This window comes from Gopherus evgoodei, chromosome 8 (assembly GCF_007399415.2).
Source record: "Gopherus evgoodei ecotype Sinaloan lineage chromosome 8, rGopEvg1_v1.p, whole genome shotgun sequence".
NCBI lineage: Eukaryota > Metazoa > Chordata > Testudines > Testudinidae > Gopherus > Gopherus evgoodei.
In genome coordinates, this window is record NC_044329.1 from 76,678,152 (window position 1) to 76,699,840 (window position 21,689).

Genomic DNA, 21,689 nt, shown 5'->3' on the forward strand with positions numbered 1-21,689 from the left:
AGAAGCAGGGGTCGGAACCAGGGTCAACAGTACAGGATCTCCATCCTCCCTGAATGGTACTAGGGTGTGGTTGACAGATCCTGCACTTTCCTGCATGCCAGGATTCACACTGTACCAGGCTGCGTCTCTTTGGAAAGACAAGACCCCACTCAACCTGGAGCAACCTTAATCAGTCTCATGTGACCTTTTCCTCGCCACACTCAATGGGGAGGGACTCCTCCATCTCTTTGGAAAGGTACCAGCTCCAGACCAGGAAGTGATAAAACTCTCAGAACCTGAGAGCAACCTCTGATCTAACACAGTCATTGGTTCCGAAGCAAGCTGCACTGCCTGTTTGAGCAGGTGCTGCTTTAGACAAAGCTCCCATGTCACCTGAGTCCACCTTGTGAATGATTTGAAAATCAAACACCGATCCTTGACGTGGGCTTCACCTAAGCACAGCAAGTACTGTACATGGGGACTGTTGTTGGGAATTGTCCCCTCACATGATGGACAGTGTTTTGGCGAAGGCATCACCAAAGAAATGCCGTATGTACTCAATCATAAGCCGGTTTGTTTATAAGCTGAACCCCCTAAGATGGATAAGTAAAAATTGAAATTTTTTTATGACCTATTCATAAGCCGACCCTATAATTCAGGGGTTGGCAAACTTTGGCTCCTGGGCCATCAGGATAAGCCTCTGGCAGGCCGAGCCAGTTTGTTTACCTCAAGTGTCCGCAGGCATGGAGGTAAACCTAAGTAAACAAAGTGTCACCCAGCCCACCAGCAGCTTACCCTGATGGGCTGGGACAGCAACTGGTGGGAAAGTTTGGGGGGGGGGGAGCTGGGGGTCAGGGGAGTAAGCCCTGTGACCACCCCCCAAAATGACCCCACCCCTAGCCCAGGACCCCCACATTCTCCCCATCCCATTCCTTCCCACCTTAGCTGGGATGGGCCAGGGAAGGATGTCTCTGGCCTGCTTGGAGCTGCTCTGGCAGGCTGGGCAGCACAGCCGGGCTGAGCCGGGCCAGGCCAGGAGACGTGGCCACAGCCTAAGCCAGCCCCGGAGCTGCAGCTGCTTCAGACACTCAGGGGAAGAGCAGCGTGGCCAGAAGGGGAGAGATTCTGGCCTCGCTGCTTCCCTTCTGGCTGTGCTGCCTCTCCTTGCTCCTATTGGGGAGCAGAGGGGCTGTGTCCCACTTCTCCCTCTCTATAGCCGTTCACAAGCCGACCCCCTTCTCTGATGCTTTCCTTTTTTACTAAAAAAATCCAGCTTATGAACAAGTATATACAGTACTTAAACTAAAGCTAACTAAAACTAACACTATACCAAGGGTACTAATTAACTATATACTCCTAGAGAGGTCACTAAGAAAGAGAGAGGTTGTGAAGTTAGGAACCACACACAGCGACAACTCAGGCCATGAGCAGTAAGAAGGAACTGAGGGAGGATGGGGTGATGCCGCCTCATACAGCCAGGAGCAGCAGCTATGATCACAAGACACGAGCGCCGCTCCTCTACCAGTACGGCTAGGCAAAATTCTCCAGCTCAGATGTGCTAAGGGTGCACACATTTAAGTGGAATACATGGCTGTATCAACTCAAAGAATTACGTATTTTTCTAATTCCAAATGGAGTTGATGCATGTATCAGGCCCTTTTAGGTTTCTAAAACACTGTACATCTACATATGAATTTTCACATTTTATTTGTGTTTAAAGAAAGCCACATCAGTGTTATTTTTCATTGAATGTCAGTGGTTCTTAATAAGAACTATTTTTCTGTACTTCCCAGCAACAAATCTCATGACTAAATAAGCTCTAATTAAAGAGCTTAAAACAGGAGAGTAATAGTGGATGTTTTCACAACTGGTTAAGTTTTATTGTTTGTTTGGAAAAAATTGTGCTCATATTAAACCAATATATGATTAATAAGTGATTCTATTAAATACATATAATAGAATCATAGACTTTAAGGACAGCAGAGACCATTATGAACGTCTAGTCCAACCTCCTGCACAATGCAGGCCAAATAATCTCATCCACCCACTCCCATAACAAACCCCTAACCCATGTCTGAGCCACTGAAGTCCTCAAATCATAGTTTAAAGACTTCAAGGGGCAGAGAATCCTCCAGCAAGTGACCCATGCCCCATGCTGCGAGGAAGGCAACCCCCCGCCCCCAGGGCCTCTGCCAATCTGCCCTGGAGGAAAATTCCTTCCTGACCCCAAATATGGCTATCAGCTAAACCCTGAGCATGTGGGTAAGACTCATCAGCCAGACACATAGGAAAGAATTCTCTGTAGTAACTCAGATCCCACCCCATTTAACATCCCATCACAGGCCATTGGGCATACTTACCGCTAATAGTCAAAGATCAATTAATTGCCAAAATTAGGCTACCCCATCATACCATACCCTCCACAAACTTATCAAGCTTAGTTTAAAAGCCAGATATGTCTTTTTCCTCCACCGCTCCCCTTGGAAGGCTGTTCCAGAACAACACTCCACTGATGGTTAGAATACTTCCTCTAATTTAGTCTAAACTTCCTGATGGCCAGTTTATATCCATTTGTTCTTGTGTCCACACTGGTACTTAGCTTAAATAATTCCTCTTCCTCCCTGGTATTTATTCCTCTGACATATTTATAGAGAGCAATCATATCTCCCCCTCAGCCTTCTTTTGGTTAGGCTAAACAAGCCACGCTCTTTGAGTCTCCTTTCATATGACAGGTTTTCCATTCCTCGGATCAACCCTTCTCTGTACCTGTTCCAGTTTGAATTCATCCTTCTTAAACATAGGAGACCAGAACTGCACATAGTATTCCAGATGAGGTCTCACTCGTGCCTTTCTATAACAGTACTAAAACCTCCTGATCTCTACTGGAAATACCTCGCCTGATGCATCCCAAGACCACATTGGCTTTTTTCATGGCCATATCACATTGGCGACTCAGTCATCCTGTGATCAACCAATACTCTGAGGTCTTTCTCCTCCTCTGTTACTTCCAACTGATGTGTCCCCAGCTTATAACAAAAATTCTTGTTATTAATCCCTAAATGCATGACCTTGCATTTTTCACTATTAAATTTCATCCTATTACTTTTACTCCAGTTTACAAGGTCATCCAGATCTTCCTGTATGATATCCTGGTCCTTCTCTGCATTGGTAATACCTTCCAGTTTTGTGTCATCCACAAAATTTATTAGCACGCTCCCACTTTTTGTGCCAAGGTCAGTAATAAAAAGATTAAATAAGATTGGTCCCAAAACCGATCCCTGAAGAACTCCACTAGTAACCTCCTTCCAGCCTGACAGTTCACCCTTCAGTACAACCCACTGTAGCCTCCTCTTTAACCAGTTCCTTATCCACCTTTCAATTTTCATATTGATCCCCATTTTTTCCATGTGGAACTGTATCAAATGCCTTACTGAAATTGAGGTAAATTAGATCCAACGTGTTTCCTTTGTCTAAAAAATCTGTTACTTTCTCAAAGGAGATCAGGTTGGTTTAGCACGATCCACCTTTTGTAAAACCATGTTGTATTTTGTTTCAATTACCATTGACCTCAATGTCCTTCACTACTTTCTCCTTCAAATTTTTTCCCAAGACCTTGCATACTACAGATGTCAAACTGACAGGCCTGTGATTACCCGGATCACATTTTTTTTTTCCCTTTCTTAAAAATAGGAACTATGCTATCAATTCTCCAGTCATACAGTACAACCCCTGAGTTTACAGGATTCTTTAAAAATTTCTTGCTAATGAGCTTGCAATTTCATGTGCCAGTTCCTTTAGGATTCTTGGATGAAGATTATCTGGGCCCAGCGATTTAGTCCCATTAAGCTGTTCAAGTTTTGTTTCTACCTCAGATGTGGTAATATCTACCTCCATATCCTCATTCCCATTTGTCATCGTACCATTATCCATAAGCTCCTCATTAAAGACTGAGGCAAAGTATTTGTTTAGATATTGGGCCATACCTTAACCTCAGTGTTTAGCAGTCCCACTTCTTCTTTCTTTGTTTTCTTCTTATTTATATGACTATAGAACCTTTTACTATTGGTTTTAATTCCCTTTGCAAGGTCCAACTCTACATGGCTTTTGACCTTTCTCACTTTATCCCTACATGTTCTTGTCGCAGCCCTAAAGCCTATGCTCAAACATGGCGTCTGTTTGGCCAATTGTCGGTCAAAAGGTCACACTGGTACTGTGTGCTACACCATAGTGCCGTGTGCCTATTCCCATTCTTTTCCCTGGTCACCTAAGGGTCAGGCCAGTGCCATGTGCAAAAATACCAGCGTGCCTGTTCTCGAACCTTCTGTCGGTCAAAAGGTCAAGTTGGTGCTGTGTGTAAAAGCATAGGGCTGTGTGCAAAAGTAGTCTGCCGGGTGCAGCTCCTATTGATGTAGAGGGTACCAGCTCGGAACCTGGTTGGTGAAGGAGCTAGGGACCAATCAGACGCTGACACGAGTAAGAGTGTCCAAATAAAACTGTATCTCATGCCAAAACCTGCAGGAGTATCCGTGTGTTAGCTGGAAGGCCTGATCACCCTTCCAGCTAAGGTCTCCTCCGGATTTAGCTGGCTCATGTCGTGTCGTTTTGGTTCTTTGGATCACTTCCCCTCCCCAATTCGCCATGTCCTCGTGTCTGTACTGCTGGTCAGCTGCGCCTGGAGTGTGGTATGTGCATTTTAATTTCTGTAGATACTCTGCTTGCTTAACTTCTTCCCTTCCCTTACTTGGTACCAAGTTGTGTATATAGTATATGAGAGTCAAATTGTTGTATTAATTGCTATTGTGGCTAGCTGGTGTATTTTTATAGTATTCAATTAATGCGTGTAGAGTTTATTTGGTTTGTGTATCTGCTCTGGTTTTTAGTGAGCAGTTGATTATAGACTGCTTAGTTTCTTGTCGTTGGATGTAAATAGATTGTTTCAAGTTGTGTGTATATTCTTGTCCTGATAGTATTGTTAGTTGGTAAAAGTGCTCCTCCCCAGTCCAAGTTGCAACTCATTCCGAATTAATAAACAATCACTTGGTTTTGAATTACAATTGGTTTTCATTTTGATTTTCCTCTCTCAATCAAATCCTTACTCGAACCTGCATTGGTCTTGGAAAGTTCTGACATCAATAAGATAGTTTTCCTTGCTGATCCCTCCCACTTCCTACTCTTTGTAAGCTTTCTGCTTTTTCTTAATCACCTTTCTGAGATGCTTGCTCATCCAGCTTGGTCTACAACTCCTGCCTATGATTTTTTTTCCCCCCTTTCTTGGGATGCAGGCTTCTGATAGTTTCTGCAACTTTAACTTGAAGTAATTCCAGGCCTCCTCTGCCTTTAGATCCACAAGTTCTTCAGTCCAATCCACTTCCCTAACTAATTTCCTTACTTTTTTAAAGTTAGCCCTTTTAAAATAAAAAATCCTAGTCACAGATCTATTTTTGTTTATCCTTCCATTTAGTTTGAACTGAATTAGCGCATGATCACTCAAACTAAGGTTGCCCCCTACAATCATTTCTTCTATGAGGTCCTCACTACTCACCAAATACAAATACAGAAGGCCACATTCAAATACTGTGCTGAAATGTCACATGATAGTCCAGTTGACTGATGCCTGTTTCCTTAATTACCATTATTTTTTTTTTAGGAAATTCTTGGCAAGTTTCATTTTTTATAACTAGTTAAAACAATTATGCATTGACATTTTCCTAAAAGCAAAGAAGAGATCATTTCAAATTCTCATTTAGATTGCTAATATCCATTGTGCTATCAATGAAAAATTACTCACCTGGAATTCTTTTTTGAAACTATTATTTCACAGAATTCTTACCCTTGGGTCTTCTGCTCCCAGCACAAGACAAGGCAGAATTTCCCAAAGTTCAAAGCATTTGAGTGCTCAAAGACTGCAGTACTAACAGCAGGATTATCCACCTAAGCCATTCTCACTGATCATGGTCCAACAAACTGCCATTACCTCATTTCCTAGAATCTTTTAGTCATCTCTCTAATTGTGGAGGATAAATCAAGACCTCTCAAACTAATCACAGGTGTAAAAAATTAACCACAAAAAAATGCTAAAAAAAAATTCTTTGGGAAAAAAAAACCCAATTAGACACACACATTCTCCCTCTCACTCTGTCTCTTCTTTAGAAAGGCATTACCCCTATAGGATTCTCACTCTGACTCAATGGATGTCTCAAAATAAAAGAATTAATACTATAATAGGCACCACACAAAAACAGACAAATGACCAATATTCTAACTTTCAAAAACCGGCCAATTCAAATGTGAGATGCCTGAAGAGAAACAAAACTAACAGAGAGTGAGAGTGTGTGGGCATTGGCTCAACAGCACTGAGGGACGGAAACGTCATCCACTGTAGTTGAATTTAGGCAACAACGCTTTGTATGATGGTTGCTGCCATGTGGCTGCTTTGCATATGTCAAATTAAAAAAAGATTCAGGCTGGTATCAGAAACTGCCTTGCCTCACACTGTACAAACTGTGCAAGGGTGGGCTGCAGGTGTGACAGGTAATAGCAATAGGAAATACAGTCTGCCAGCCATTTAGATATGGTACCTGTGATACAAATTCTGTCTGCTACACGTAGAATCCCAAAAGCCTTCTAATGTGGCTTGTGGAGAAAGACTTCACTAAAAGAAACATGCAAATACAGAAAAAGTGCCACGAGAATGATTGGCTCAACAGGGAGGAATTCAGTTACCATCTTTGGAAGAAATATTTGATGAAATAGCAATACCAACCGTATCTCTTGATATTTGTATAAGATAGATCCAGTTATTACAGCTGAAAGCTTACCCACTTAGCAAGCTAATGCCACTGCCACCAGGAAAGATACTTTCCACATAAAAAATAAAAATCTTGAACTCACAGGCAGAGAAATAGCTCAAAATCAGCTATCATTAGCTATGTCCAAAACACAGTAACATTGACACAAAATTGGGGGCCGGGGGGGAGGGAAGGAGTGTCAAATGTGTGAAGCCTCATATTAATCTGACGACAATGGGCTGCAGGTAGATTTACCTTCAACTGCTTTACAATGGGCCAGAAAGAGTTGTCAAATTCAGAGAAATGCAATTGGACTTTAATGCAGAAAGACGAAGGTAGTCAGGCATGTATGGAGGGCATTTAAAAGCATCCATATGTGCCTGTTTGTATTTTCAATTTAGAACTGTAATTCCTTCTGTAACCGCCTAAAAGCGTAAGAACAATTTGAAGCACCTAACTCAAGAACACTGAACCTCAGGAGTTCCTTCTTGCCAGGAGTAAGGCAAAGAGAACAAGATAACCTCTTGCAGCAGACATGAAAACTGTAACTGCTTGGGACAGTGTGGGGCACCTTCAAGAATACTGAAACCTTATCTCTTCTGAGATTGGCCAGAATCTTTGCAAGTACTGGTGGGAGCAGAGGTACTGAGGGATAAGCATTCAGGACACTCCACATTGGCAGTATGGACATGAGATCCTAACAAATATGGTCATCTACTGGTATCATATGGAGAAATTCTTGATCCAGAGACCACTTGTAGCATATGTTCTTCTGCAGGAAAATGGGAAATCCAAAGACAAAGCCTGTTTTTGCATCTACTATGCTTCCTGCCACAAGAGCTGCACTCGAGGTCCCTGCTTGCTTCTACAGAAATAATAAGGGGGAGGGATAGCTCAGTGGTTTGAGCATTGGCCTGCTAAACCCAGGCTTGTGAGTTCAGTCCTTGAGGGGGCCACTTAGGGATCTGGGGCAAAAACTGGTTCTGCTAGTGAAGCCAGGGGGCTGGACTCGATGACCTTCGAGGTCCCTTCCAGTTCTAGGAGATTGGTATATCTCCAATTATATATTTTTTTAAATAGCCTATTTAAAAAAGATCACCTTTAGGATTCTGAATGTCTGAAAATCCTTAGTCCATTCCAGGGTGACTACATCTCTTACACATTATAAAATTACATTAGTTAAAACTGGAAATCTAGTCCTACCAGAAGATCATCCATAGCCTATCAGGGTAGAGTTGCCCCAAAGTTATCATTCAGATGGGATGGGAAAGTCCCTCTGGAACGTGCTTCCACTATGATTTAGGTTTTAATGAGGTTATCCAAATACAGATATGTCACATGTACTATGTATCTAGTTAGCGACAACCTTAACACTCATAAGTATTGTTCAAAATGACCAGTTGTGACAAATCTTCTTATTAGAAGTATGATGTCCTCAAATGGTCTCTGAGGGACATCCTGGAACTTAAGAATTCAGATTGGGATGCCAGAATCATGGTGTTGACAAACTATTTTGGGGGCTCCTAAATGGCAGTATCCTTGAATTAGCCCATCATCTGGAAAGGGAGACATATGTACTCCACCCTGGCTCCAGATAGGCCCCAACTACTATCATTAAAATACTCAATCACTCATACAAGTCCCAATGTCACTACAGAGAACTGGCTCTTCCTCTATAATTCTCAGGGTATATCTACACTGCAATCAGATACCCACAGCTGGCCTGTGCCAGCTGACTCGTGCTCAGGCTAAGACATTTGGGCTTGGCTGGAGCCCAAACTCTGGGTCCCCACCCTCTCACAAGGTCCCAGAGCCAAGGCTACTGCCTGAGCCCAAACATCTACATTGCAATTAAGCAGCCCCTTAGCCCAAGTCCCATGAGCCTGAGTCAGCTAGCATGGGACAGCCTTGGGTGTCAAACTGCACGTAGATGTCCCCTAAGACAATGTTTGTGACTGAAAAGTATCACTTTGTGCATGTCAGCATCTGCAAGGTCCAGAAGCCTTCCTCTAAAAGAGACATGATAGCTTAGAGTACACCAGAGTCTTGTCTCAGTGTTTTTTCACTTCACTTCAGTTGCAGATATCATGATCCAATCCAGAGGTGGTGATAAAAACATGGATCAGCATGTCCAGAATCTATTCCAAGAGGAAATGACATTTTCCTGGAAAACAAGTGGTAGAGGAATGCATTTTTCACTATTTATGCTATCTGAATGAGTGAAGTTCCATAGGGCCAGAGACTTCTTAGCACACACCCTTGTCAATATCTCACTATTTTCTTCACAACACTCAGCTAAATACCATCTCTTCCAAGTACTTACATCACTTGAGTTTTTCAAATTGCTCTTTAACTTTATTACTAAGTCTTCAATTTCTGTAAGGTCACATTCTCATTTCCTTTGAAGTGTGCCACTGGAAAATTAATTTCCCATTATCTTCTATAGTAAGAATGATGAAAAAAATCATTTAACAACTTCACTATCTCATCATGCTTTTCAACTGACCCCCAGGCAGCCCACTAGTTTTTTAGAAGGCCTAGTCACACAGTCTTCTTACTTCTAATGTACTTCAAATGTATTTAAATAAGGGCAAGTCATTTCTTGTTCTCTTTTGTCTCCTTTCCAGTCAATTTTCAATTTAGCTGGCACAGTCTGTGTTGCTCAAGACAGATTTTGGCTTTTCAAAGGATTTTTTTTTTTTAATCTAACACTTTAACGCTAAAAACTCTACTCATTCATTTTACTTACACAGTGAGGTCCTGATATCTTATTGGGCCCTATAAGTGCTACCACAACACATAAAACAACAATTATTAGGGTACACATTATCTCTGTATAAAAAAGATTACTCTCTTTAAAAAGCAGTGGAAGAGTTTAGGACATTACTAAAATTAGCAATGTCTTACACTAACACATTTTTCAAATATCTCTTGTAAGCCACACAGGATAAATATGAAATTAAAGAATCAGGGTTAGCTTAAGTTTGGTTAAGGAATACACGTGCTGTAAAGAAAGGCCCTGACAAGCAAGTTGAAGGCAGGCCTTGAAAATACTAAATTATAAGGCCAGAAGGAATGAAGTAGAGAGGATGTCTGGTTCAAAGAATAGCTAATAAGATAAGGTGAAGTTTCTAAAAAGAAGGCCTCTGATGTTTAGGGGGGGACTGCAGATGGTTTTAAATAAGACAAAAGGAATCTGTCTTAAAAGAAGCCAGCATAAGCCTTCCCTGCATACTGGGGTTAAAGCCTACATGAACCAAGATGCAATGGAAAAATTGCTTGTCAGCAAGGAGGAGGGGAGGAAAGGATTTGGGAAGAAAGGAGGTTGTAAATCTTATGTGGATTAAGACTAGAACTAAGGATGAATTGTCTCAAACTGTTTTTTATCTGAAGTTAGTAATTGGCAATGATGTTACACGTTTGTTGAACGGTATAAAAAAATAAATTCTTTAAGGGTTCATTGCTAAATAACCATGTTGGAACTCATATGGAAGTAAGTATCCTGGGGTTTAGCCCATTTGTAAATTTCTTCCTCAAATGCTTATAAATGTTTTGTTACTGTTTGGATGTAGTAAACTGCTTATTATTTATGCTTTTTAGGCAAGTTTAGAGCAATTGTATAAATACCATTTGGCCTTCAGATTTAATAAAAGAATGTGTGGTTAAATCAGTGTCATAGTAATACCCTGCACAAATAATAACAATTCCATCACCACAGGATATCACTAGCCCAAAAGTAATTTTGTACTTACCAATTTTGCTTGCTGTGCATTTACTGGATCACCATATTGCAGTAAAGCTTGAAATTGGTTATTCTTTGTGAATGTGATTATCTTCAACACAGCACCAAATTTAGAGAATATCTGTCAAAAATAACAAGATTGTATGTATAGAAATTTATTACAAAACATATAAACTAAAGTTACATAGACAACTGGCTTACTTGGTGAAGAACATCCAGGGTTACAGGGTAGTACATATTATCAATAATTATTCTAAGTACTGGACTCTGAGCTGGAGTCACGGCACTTTCACTAACAGTAGTTCCACTAATGGGAGTATTTGTTGTCTGTACTGCTGTTACTGCCTGAAGAACAGCTTGAGCCCGCTAAATAAAAAGAAAAAAATATGTATTATAAACAAAGCATTTAAAGAAAAAGGTTCAGAAGCTTATAGATATATTCATATTGTTACTACCAATACATATTCAGTTACCTTTGACCCAATGAAAATTCACCTCTTCAAAAATATACCTACTGACGTAACAATAGAATGCTAAACATCTTAGATATTCCTTCAGTGGCATGGCAGCAAAACTAAACTATCTACTAGATCTAGACAATAAAGTGCAATGCCAAATTAGGGAAGTATAATGGAAACCACCATAATCTACCACCAGGGGAGAAGGCAGTAATGCTGAAAATAATGATTTGTTTCTTACTGAACAACAGGAAGTGGCTTCAAATGAAGTCAATATCTGGCCTTTCTAGCAGCAAGTATAGTGCTAGTAGGACAAAAGTGAGCTTTTGGGAGATTTCAGAAGACTACTTCCACAGGTTACAATGAGGAGTAAAAACAACAAAAAACAAATCTACAGAATCATAATGTGATTTACTGAATAACTGAAGTTTTTTTTTTTAATATTTCCAATATTCATATTAGAGTTAACCAAAACAATAGTGAAAAATTAAGCAAAAAGTTCTGATAGGAAAAGATAATGCAAGTATGGTACTTTAAAAATATTCCAATTTGTGTTTTAATGAAACAATACACAGTAACTGAACAAAAAGTCAGAATGAAGTGGTCACAGATAAGCAAACTACTTGCAGTCTGTATTATCCAACCTCTTTAAAAAACAAAAATACCAAGAGTTTCTTAAAGCAATAAGTACAGTTTTAAAAATTCTTAGGATAATCACATAGTAACAATAAGAGCACACATCTACATAACTACTTCTATTGCCAATTGATCAAATTTTAAAAGGGCTAGGTGATTTTCTGACGAAAAATGCAGAAAAGAGGGTTTTCATTTCATATGTTTTATTACAGTACCTTTAAGTAGTAAAACAATACACAATAGAAAAGACAAAAGTGTGCATGCCAGGAAAAATCAAATCAATCACCAACATATGAATGCATACTGAATATTCTAAAAGGTATACCAGAGACAATACACAACTGCAGATGCCACAACTTACATGATATTCCTCACACTGAAACGAATTAAGGAATAAGGAAAGTAAGAAAAAAAGACCTGGTGAACACTACTTGGGACAGAAAGTTTACCGTATCATGTCAAGCATTAGTTAATGCTACTCTGACAAAAGTATTTTGAAGACTATGTTAATTTATTTTTAAAAACACATAAAACACACATTTTTAAGCAACTCAAACATTTGGTCTTCTTCTAATTTTTAAGCAAATAGTAGTAATGTGTCAATTAAAATGTATGTCTGAGAAGAAGCTTTTGCAAGTTCTGGTCCTTAGGTTGTACAGCAAACTCTTACTCATACTAGTAAGCTCAATCAGGACTATTCAAGTAAGTAAGGATTTGTCTGATCTGGCTTTCTACATGAAAGCCTGAAAACACACTTTCTTCAGTGTGTGCTTATTCCTTACACTTAATTCCACTAAGGTCAAAGGGACTGCATAGCAAAGCAAGCATGATTGTTGGAATAAGCATTTGCAGTGTAGGGTCTACAGCTTAGAAATTACAAGAACAATGGATTGTTTTGGAGGAGGAAAAAAATTCAGTTTAATTTTTAATAGTTGTACAGAAACCCTACCTTTGAAGGTGTCTGAGAAAATGTAATGTTGGAATAGGTAAAAATCAGCTGCATATTTAACTTATGAAGTATTACATAAAATTGATTTCTTTTAATGTTTCATAATATTCTACCACATTTGACTATTTCACCTTTGATCCTAAGAACATCATAATACATAAGCTTATAAAAATATAAAGTCTATATTAAAACATTTCATTCTGACAAACTGACAATCAAGGAGATGCACAGTTACAGCAGTCATTCTGTTCTTAACTCACCTACTTGTGCCTAGGTACTGCAGCACACAAGGTAAAAAATGTTTGTTTTGAATCCGAACTTTAATGTTATTTTGTTGTTCTGTTTACATGTCTTTTAGGACAAAATATCTTTACAAAATTATTAAAATGACATGAAACATTCAAAAGACTTTTACATCTTTTTTTTTTGGTCAGGTATAAACCTAATGTGATTAGACTTTTTCATAAATAACCATGTTGCTGACAACCAATCATGGGAAATTCAGTCATAAATGCAACTTGTTTTTACTTTGAGTTCAAAAACTTGGCTGTTTAATGTACCCCATCTTTTCTAATTACAGATCCCTCTCTCATCCCTTTAGCTTAACCGTTTGTACTTTTCACCTTTTTCATATTTCATCTTTGCAATGAATCTACTGACCCTCACTTTCTTTGCATTTCTCTGTCTCAAATGTAAGGAAAGGACCATTTTAAAAATGAAACTGCCTAGCTTTCAAATGTAACTTTCAAATTTTGGTAACAAAATTATGTGATGAATGCCCCACTAGACCAGACAATGGGATATTCTGTACATGACCTACCAACAACTCATTTTTAGTCTTCCCAGCAGGTTACTACACTGTCCACACCCATCACAGCCAACTGGCTCCTGCTCTGTACATTTCTCCATCATGCTGGTGAAGTCACAGAATATTTATAGCACTGTACTGTCAATTAATTTATTATACATAAAAAAAGGATAAAATAAGGGTGCTTGCAAGACTGAGCCAACTTAGTGCTAAAACAAAAAAGTGTTATGAAAGCAAGGATATTGCCAAAAGGCTGACAGCATCACATCAGAGCAGAAGATGGTTAACTGAAGCAGGCAGGACACTGCCACAGGACCCCAAAAAAAATGAAAGGCAAATACGTGACTGATAGTGTTCCTATTGTTTAAAGTTGTACATGAATCCACCACTTATTGCCCATGCTGGCATCATGTTTTATCATTCCCTTTACAAATTTCATTCTATTTACCTTTAAGTATCCATTTCTTACAGCTGGCACTTTAAAAATGGACAATCTAAAGTATTTCTTTAATGGATAGGAGAATACTCAGCGCTCCAAAAGATCTAGTATGTTTGTACTAACAGGTAGGGAAATTAATACTGAACTTAATTTTAGCAGAAAGAAAAAAACAACAACCAAGGGTTTCCAGAAAACTTCTCTTAAAGACATAAAAAAAAATTTGCCATTAACACACTATTATACTAGAAATGACTTAAGTATGACAAGAGACTAATAGAAACTGTAGATTGTCACAACAGACAGCATTAGTCTGATAGAAAAGGGAACACAAGAAATGAACATGAAGATATTAGCATTTCAACAGTGAGGAGTCAATGCTTCTTTCCCCTATTCTTTGTAGGATACAGCAACCTCAAATACTACGAAGACCTTTACTGCCCCTGCTATGTTATCGTTGAAACAGTTCCGTGTTCTATTAAAAAAATGTATTACAACTGTTTTGAAAGAACAGCCGGTTCTATACACATCCAAGATCAAACAACAAAATTCTCAGTTACTGAATACATTTTTCCCAAGGTGATCATTAATGAATTTTTCTTCAGGAACTGTCCAGTGAGAAGAGCAGACCAAACAAACTGAGGTTATCAATACTATCGAATTTACGATTCAAAACACTGAGAGTAGGACTCTGCATTAGTGATGGCACAATTCCATATGGTACTGAACTCTCAAATGCCAGAACCAAGAAGCTTGAAGTTTTAGTCATGTAACTTCTAAACCAAGAGTCAATATTAAGACTGATTTTATGAAAATATTCAAAATTTAATTAGAAACAATTAACCATGAAATACATTAATAAAATTCTAACATGTAATTGCAACATGTACAATTCCAGACTCTATGTCTTTTATATATTACAATAAACTGCAGCTATCAGAAATAAAGTTTGGTTTATATAAAAATATATTCATGGCTACATAGTGTATAGTTGAATGTATGCTAAGCTTAATTTGCTATTGTATGCATTTGTTATACTCCATAACAGTAAATATACCTGGTTTAGTGTATTATCAGTCTTTAGCTCTTTATGATTAGAATACTGAATATAGATGGGTTGGTTACGAAGATGAGGTGTCACAGCGGAATAGTAATTAACCATAGTGATAGCTGCTTCTTCTGTTGCCAGCTCCAAAAAAGCCTATAAAGCAAGAATTAAAAATAATAATTATAATAATAATATAGTATTTACACACTATTTACACTTTGTATTGCTAGAATAAAACACATTCACATAATAAAGGGATTTGATAAGATTTCATGTTTTACCCCAAAAAACCCCAAACAAACAAAAACAAAAAAACCAAAACCAAGCTCTCTGAAATGGGTCCGTAGTTGGCAAATAAACCTCATATATTCAAAGACACCATTTTAAGTCTGCCCAGTTTAGCAAACTGGGGTTTGTGCACATAAAATGATACCTTTGAAGAGGTTAGCCTAAATGGTTAGCCTGAAAGCCATATTTTTTTGAGTGTCATCTGCTCTGAACTATTAGCCCTTCACTGCTTTCTAATATAAAATAGACTAGAAATAGTATGGAGCACATGAAAGAGGAATGCAAACTGAAAGAATGCAAGACTTTTCATTTTAATTATTTACCATTACATCTGGATTAATCTTAGTAAGCTTTTACCAGTATATTTGGAATTAGAAAATACTTAATCATTGTACTATAAATGGAACTCTGAAACAAGCAGAATACCTGATTTTTTCCTTTTAGCATCAGGATGTTGGTTACCTTACCAAAAGGTAAGCCTAAAGCAATAACTTCTGTTTCTGTCACTTCACCAGGCAATTTCCTGATATGAAGAACACGAGAAGGAGCCCCATCCATTTTATCCTCTGCTTTGAATTTCTTGTTGTCATTACCATTGGCTGAAAGACATTTTTAAACTTCATTTCATATTTACAGGTCAGTAATATTTTAGAAAATATCTACATAAGCAAACTTTTCAAATAAGATGCACTTTGTACTTGATGCTAAATATTCAAGTCACCATGTGAGCTATGGACCCTTTCATTCATGTCAGCAAAGCCATTTAACATTTACCTACAATTTCTAAAGGAACTAACAAGCAGATGAAACTGTGAAACTGTCAGAGGTCATATGACAAAGTTTGGGGAGAACAAATATGGTGCCAGAGGACCAGAGACAAATCTATGTAATTGATAAACAAGTCCATAGAATAAATCAATAGGCAGGCACTTATGTAAAAAAATCCTCTCAGAGCCCAGCCTGAGTTGTTATCGGAGAATTCCATGAAGGGAAGAGAATGGAGAAGTCTACCATCTTCAACTCTTCAGAGCAGTGAGGGTAGCCTCTCAGTCATAACTACAGCATTATATTCATATATTAAAGTCAGAGGGAATCATTAGGCTTTCTAGTCTGCCCCCATGTATAAAATGGCCATAGAATTTCACTCATTTATCCCCATACTGAGCCCAATAACTCGTATTTGATTAAAGCATAAAGGCATCCAGTCTCGATTTAAAAACATCAAAAGCCGGAGAATCCTACTCTTTATTTGGTAGTTTGTCTCATTGAACCTCCACTGTTAAAAATCTGTATCTTATTTCTAATTTGTATTTGTTTAGCTTTAACTTCCAGCCATTCGTTCTTGTTATACCTTTCTCTGCTACATTAAAGAACCCTGTAGTGCTTTATAGTCTCCCTGTGAAAATACTTCTACACTAATCATAGACTTTAAGGTCAGAACGGACCATCATGATCATGATCAGAATCTGACTTCCGGCACAAACACTTATCCACTTACGCCTCATATCACTCTCATTTTCTTTATGATAAATTAACCAGATTGAGCTTAAGTCTCTCACAGTAAGGCATTTTTCCAGGCCTCAAACTGTTTCTCTCTCCTCTCTGCGCCCTCTTCAATTTTCAACATCCTTTTAAAAATGTAAACAGCAGAACTGGATGCAGTATTCCAGTAGTGGCACCCCCACTGACGGAGTGGGAAGGAAGAATCCACACAGTAGCAGATGCTTTGCCCCTGACCTTATAGGGTATGTCTACACAGCAAAGAAAATCTCATGCCTGGCCCCTAGCAGTCGACTCGGGCTCACAGGGCTTGGGCTGTGGGGCTGTTTCACTGCTGTGGAGACTTCTGAGCTTGGGTTGTCGCCCGAGCTCTGGAATCTTTCCACCCTTCAACTGGGGCCAGGAGCTATTCTGGTGTCTATACAGAGAATTATTCATTAATAGGACAAGCAGTAATACCAGAGCTAAGAAAAATATTTGTAGTTTTTTTTCCCCTCCAATGAATAAAAATTAAACTGGCAAAACTCCTAAAATTAAGCAAGTTTTAAAAAAATGCATGATTACTCTATGACAATTAGCGTAAAAGACATTTTCTAATAAAATGCAAAAAAATCAAGTTACATTGTTTCATTATGACTGATTATGACTATGTACTATTGAGTCTAGTTTCCTGACTGTGTTAACAAAAGCTATTCTGATACATTGACAGATGGGGTTTATGCATCATGGGTGGACTCTATGCCAGCCCATAAAGAGGCTCTCTCAGTCTGAACAGCAGGGAGTTGCTGCTACACTTGTTGTAATGTGGGTTTCTAAGGGCCCAAAATCTTTTAAGGAAAGCATTCAGTATCACTTCACGCACAGTAATTCCAGGGAGCATTATTTGACTTCATATGTGTTATGTGCCAAGTTTGCATATTTCTGCATAAATATGATAACTGTTGATCTATATTAATACACAGCATTTGTCAAACTTCTGAAAACTTCAGGAAAATAAAAACTAATGTGCTCCTTTCAGTCCTACCATGTGTTAAAAAATACCCATAATTTAATTTTTTTATTAAATTAAGCTACATCTTATAATACATCTTTACATTTTTAATTAAAGAATAGAGTATATTCAATATGGGATGCTAAGAAATGTTTGCATAAAATTATTTATTTTTTAAAGTGGAAGAAGATTTTCAAGTTTCCAATAGTTTTACTTACTAGTGATTGTTTTATATTTGTTACCTCTAAGTGGAATTTTTTTCTTTACATCAAACAATCCAATGTACACCTCTACCCCTATATAACACTGTCCTCGGGTGCCAAAAAATCTTACCGCATTATAGGTGAAACCACATTATACTGAACTTACTTTGATTCGCCGGAGTGCACAGCCCTGCCCCGGCCCCCTGGAGCACTGCTTTACGGCGTTATATCTGAATTCGTGTTATATCGGGTTGCGTTATATCAGGGTAGAGGTGTACCTTTAAATTATTTAGCAGTAGGATGAAAGAGCTTGTTGTTTAGCAAGCACTCAGATTTTCATACATAGTTTTCTCCTTTCTTACATGTTTTAATAAGCAGTAACATTATTAACAATGCTAACATTTAAACTACTATTACTGGCACCTGAGTTAGCACTGATAAAAAAGAACAGGTCAGTTCACACCTCAAAGTTTCATTTCAGGCTCTTTGCAAACTCAGGCAGAGATCCCTTCTTTTGTTACAAAAACGTCTCATTTTGAAGGCTCTCAACAACCAGAACAGCCAGAAACTAACTTTATTTGTTCTTAAGGAATACGAAATCAGGGACTGAAAATGAAATATGGGACTCAGGAGTACAAATGAGAGGTCAGTCCATACTCCCTTATCTCCAACTAGTACTTCACAAATCTACAAGGCTACATGCAAAACACTTTGAAACACTGTATTAAAGGAAATATTATAATTTTATTTTAACATTAATTTTGTGCATATTTTAATTATTTTTTTATTGATCTTGTAGAAATGGAAGGGTAAATTTAAGATTAGATTTCAAACCCAATATTCAAACTTTTAGCCTTTCAAATGATTGATTGCTCTCCCCACACTTTGAAGTTGCTTGATATTACAGTTATATCTAGAGTCTTAAGTATAAAAATGAACTGTTGTAATGGTCATTTTATCTTTGCATAGATACTCTTGTGAGAAATTCCAAGTTGCTGATTGTTTAAAATGAAAACAGAGATTCCCTTTAACTTATGGCTCAGAGTGAGAAATGAATGGCTGTCTCCATCTCAGCTCATCAAATGGATGAGAGTGTTGCATGTAACAACAGAAAGCAGTTTACTCTACATCTCATGGAAAAGGATGGAGTGCCAACAGATAATAAAACATGCAGTTTCTCAAAAATTCTAGAGTCACCTGCTAACAGAAAGCAGTGATGTCTTGATTCTTCCCTCTCTTTGCCAGCCAGCGGAAATCAATGTGTTTTATATGAGTCATGGATTGAATAACACTGCCCTTTGTACATTTTTACAAGGTACATATTAAAGGGAACTTTCAAAATAAAAATATTGAGTTTGAAAATATGAAATTCATTCAGTTTTCAAAACTATTATTAGAAGCATTTGGAACTGAAAGAAAGCTCTCCACCTTACTCTGTGTGGTCTCTCACTTACCATTTTAAATGATACTTTTCAACAGGAGATAAAGTTTAATGATATATGTGGGAGAAAAGGGACTGATGATCCCAGTTTAATACATGAAAAAACAGAAGCTCAAAGCCACTGGAAGGTGAACTCAATTATTGTTAGAAAATGTTCAGTCATTTAACAATGGTATACCTGCGTAATCAACCACTGAATGGCTGTAGCAATTATGTACTGTGGTTCATCTCAATCACAGATAGATTAAGGAAACAACAGACAAGCCTAAAAGGTCTTCCCTGATGCAACAGGCTAAGTAGTAAATAGTGGAAAGCCAGGACAAATGTCAGTGTTTCAATTCTGCCAAAATTACAATTACAGTATTTGGCACTTTAAACAGCTGATTGCCTACAGGCCTGTATTATCATGAAATTTAACTTTTACCAGATCTGAAAAATCTATTCAGTTTAAGCTCCTCCCCCACTGCTATTTTCTGGAGAAGATAAAAATTAATGTTCATTCACAAGGAAAAATATCGGCCACTCGCTGTGGAAAAGCATCATCCAAAAGGATCATCCAAATGATCATTGTTACTAAACTGAATTATTTGTTTAGTATTATCCCTGTTGCCAATTCCAAACAAATCCCACCTTCAAAAGACATCTACATGATGGAAAAATCCCAAAGCTCTCTCTGAGTAAAATGTTAGTTAAAAGTAATCTCTACAATAGACAACAAAATTATCACTTGGAATTTCACTGAAGAAAATAAACACACACATACACCCATTCTCAAAAGTACTGTCATAGTTTTCCAAATCTATACACAGAACTCCAAGATAGTGAATAACCAGCAACAATTTAAAAGATTGATGGCTGTGCTATACATATGCTACTATTTTAAGTCTATTAGATGCATAAGATTCCTTGGGGCTTAAACCCTCCCAAAGATTAGAAAGACTATTTATTTAGCATTAACTGAGTTCTTGAAGTTGCCTGTTTAAGAATAGTCAGGATCTTTCACTCCTTTAGCAAGGTATTGATAATTCCTATAAAGGGCAAAAAAACCACTTAGCTTTCTTTTAAGCAACCAAGAGGGTCATGGATCAGATCCAAAGAACAGAAAAATCATACATATCCTGAATAAAGCCATGTTAAATGCAACCAATAGACGACAGATCATCTGGAACATGTGACTCTCAATCATACAGGCTGCAGAGACCATCCTGGAGCCAACTCAGAAGTCAGAGCTGCTTTAGAAAGAAAACAGCTAATCCCAAAGCCCAGAATAATACCAACCAATGAACAATGGGCCAACTTCATGTTGGAAATAGTTAAATTTGAAAAAAAAAAATACTAGCATGAATTGTCACTTCTTTTTTGTGGCAGCATTAAAAAATGCAATTTTTTAAGTGTTTGAGGTCAGAGCAATCTATGTTAGACAAAAATGTAATCCATCAGTAAAACTTTCTTATGGCAACTTAATTTAACGTTACTGTGAAAAACTGAGATGTAATTGAAAATTTAAATTTAAAAAATTAGACATCTCCTTGCTATGCTGTGATACAAATGACCCACTGTAACAAACATTTTCCTCTTTCTTCCTCCTACAGTGAATGTCCTACAGTTCCCTTACCCATATTTGCTCAGCCTCCATTACCTAGGTCCACAGCAACTTCTGTGTAGTTTGGGCAAGGTTTATGCCCTGGAAGAATACCTATCTATTAAAAAAAAAAACTTTAATTTCACCTATTGTTTCTCTTGAGGAGTTACAATTTACCAACTATAATTCTCTTGCAAATATAACAGCTGATATTAGTTCATTGCTAAAATAACTGACCATGATTAATACCATAACATTTATTACAAGTTTAAACTAAACAATGCAAATATCTAAAAGTTAGATAAAATTAGTGTGACTTGCTATACTTTGGGGGTGCATCTTGTTAACTCCCATATTCCTCATCTGTATATAACTGTGATATTGCATATAAAGCATGCCATGTGAGATATCAGGAGAAAGGTTAGAACAGTGTCTTTCAGCAGATCACATCTAAATACACCTCTACCCTGATATAACGCGGTTCTCGGGAGACAAAAAAATCTCAGTGTTACAGGTGAGACCGCATTATATCAAACTTGCTTTGGCCCTTTTTGGTTCCTTGTTCCCTGACCGCCCCCTCCAGAGACCCCCATCCCCAATCACCCCCAGGACGTAACCTCCTACCCAACCTCTGGCCCCTGACTGCTCCAATCCCTATCTACCCCCCACCCCGCCCCGCCCCCTGACAGGCACTTACCAGCAGCGGCGGGAAGCAGAGCAGCCCAGCCCCAGCCCGCTCCACTCCGCCACCTCCCAGCCTTGGTACTCCACTTCCCACTGCTGGGGAGTGCGGGGAGGTTGGGGAAAGAATGCCCTCCCCCCTGCACTCACTGGCATCGG

The 21,689-nt window shown here is 38.3% G+C and overlaps 1 protein-coding gene across 5 annotated transcripts in view; it reads right to left on the reverse strand.

The window, feature by feature from the left end:
• PTBP2 (polypyrimidine tract binding protein 2) overlaps positions 1-21,689 on the reverse strand; it is an 80,681-nt gene that overhangs the window by 30,024 nt on the left and 28,968 nt on the right. For all 5 annotated transcript variants that reach the window (XM_030571645.1, XM_030571644.1, XM_030571643.1 and 2 more), the window contains 4 exons: positions 15,559-15,731; positions 14,854-14,997; positions 10,711-10,875; positions 10,520-10,630 (listed from right to left, as the gene is read on the reverse strand). In XM_030571645.1, coding sequence (XP_030427505.1) covers positions 10,520-10,630; positions 10,711-10,875; positions 14,854-14,997; positions 15,559-15,690 — 552 coding nt within the window. In that variant the 5' untranslated portion in view covers positions 15,691-15,731. The remainder of the gene's footprint in view (positions 1-10,519; positions 10,631-10,710; positions 10,876-14,853; positions 14,998-15,558; positions 15,732-21,689) is intronic.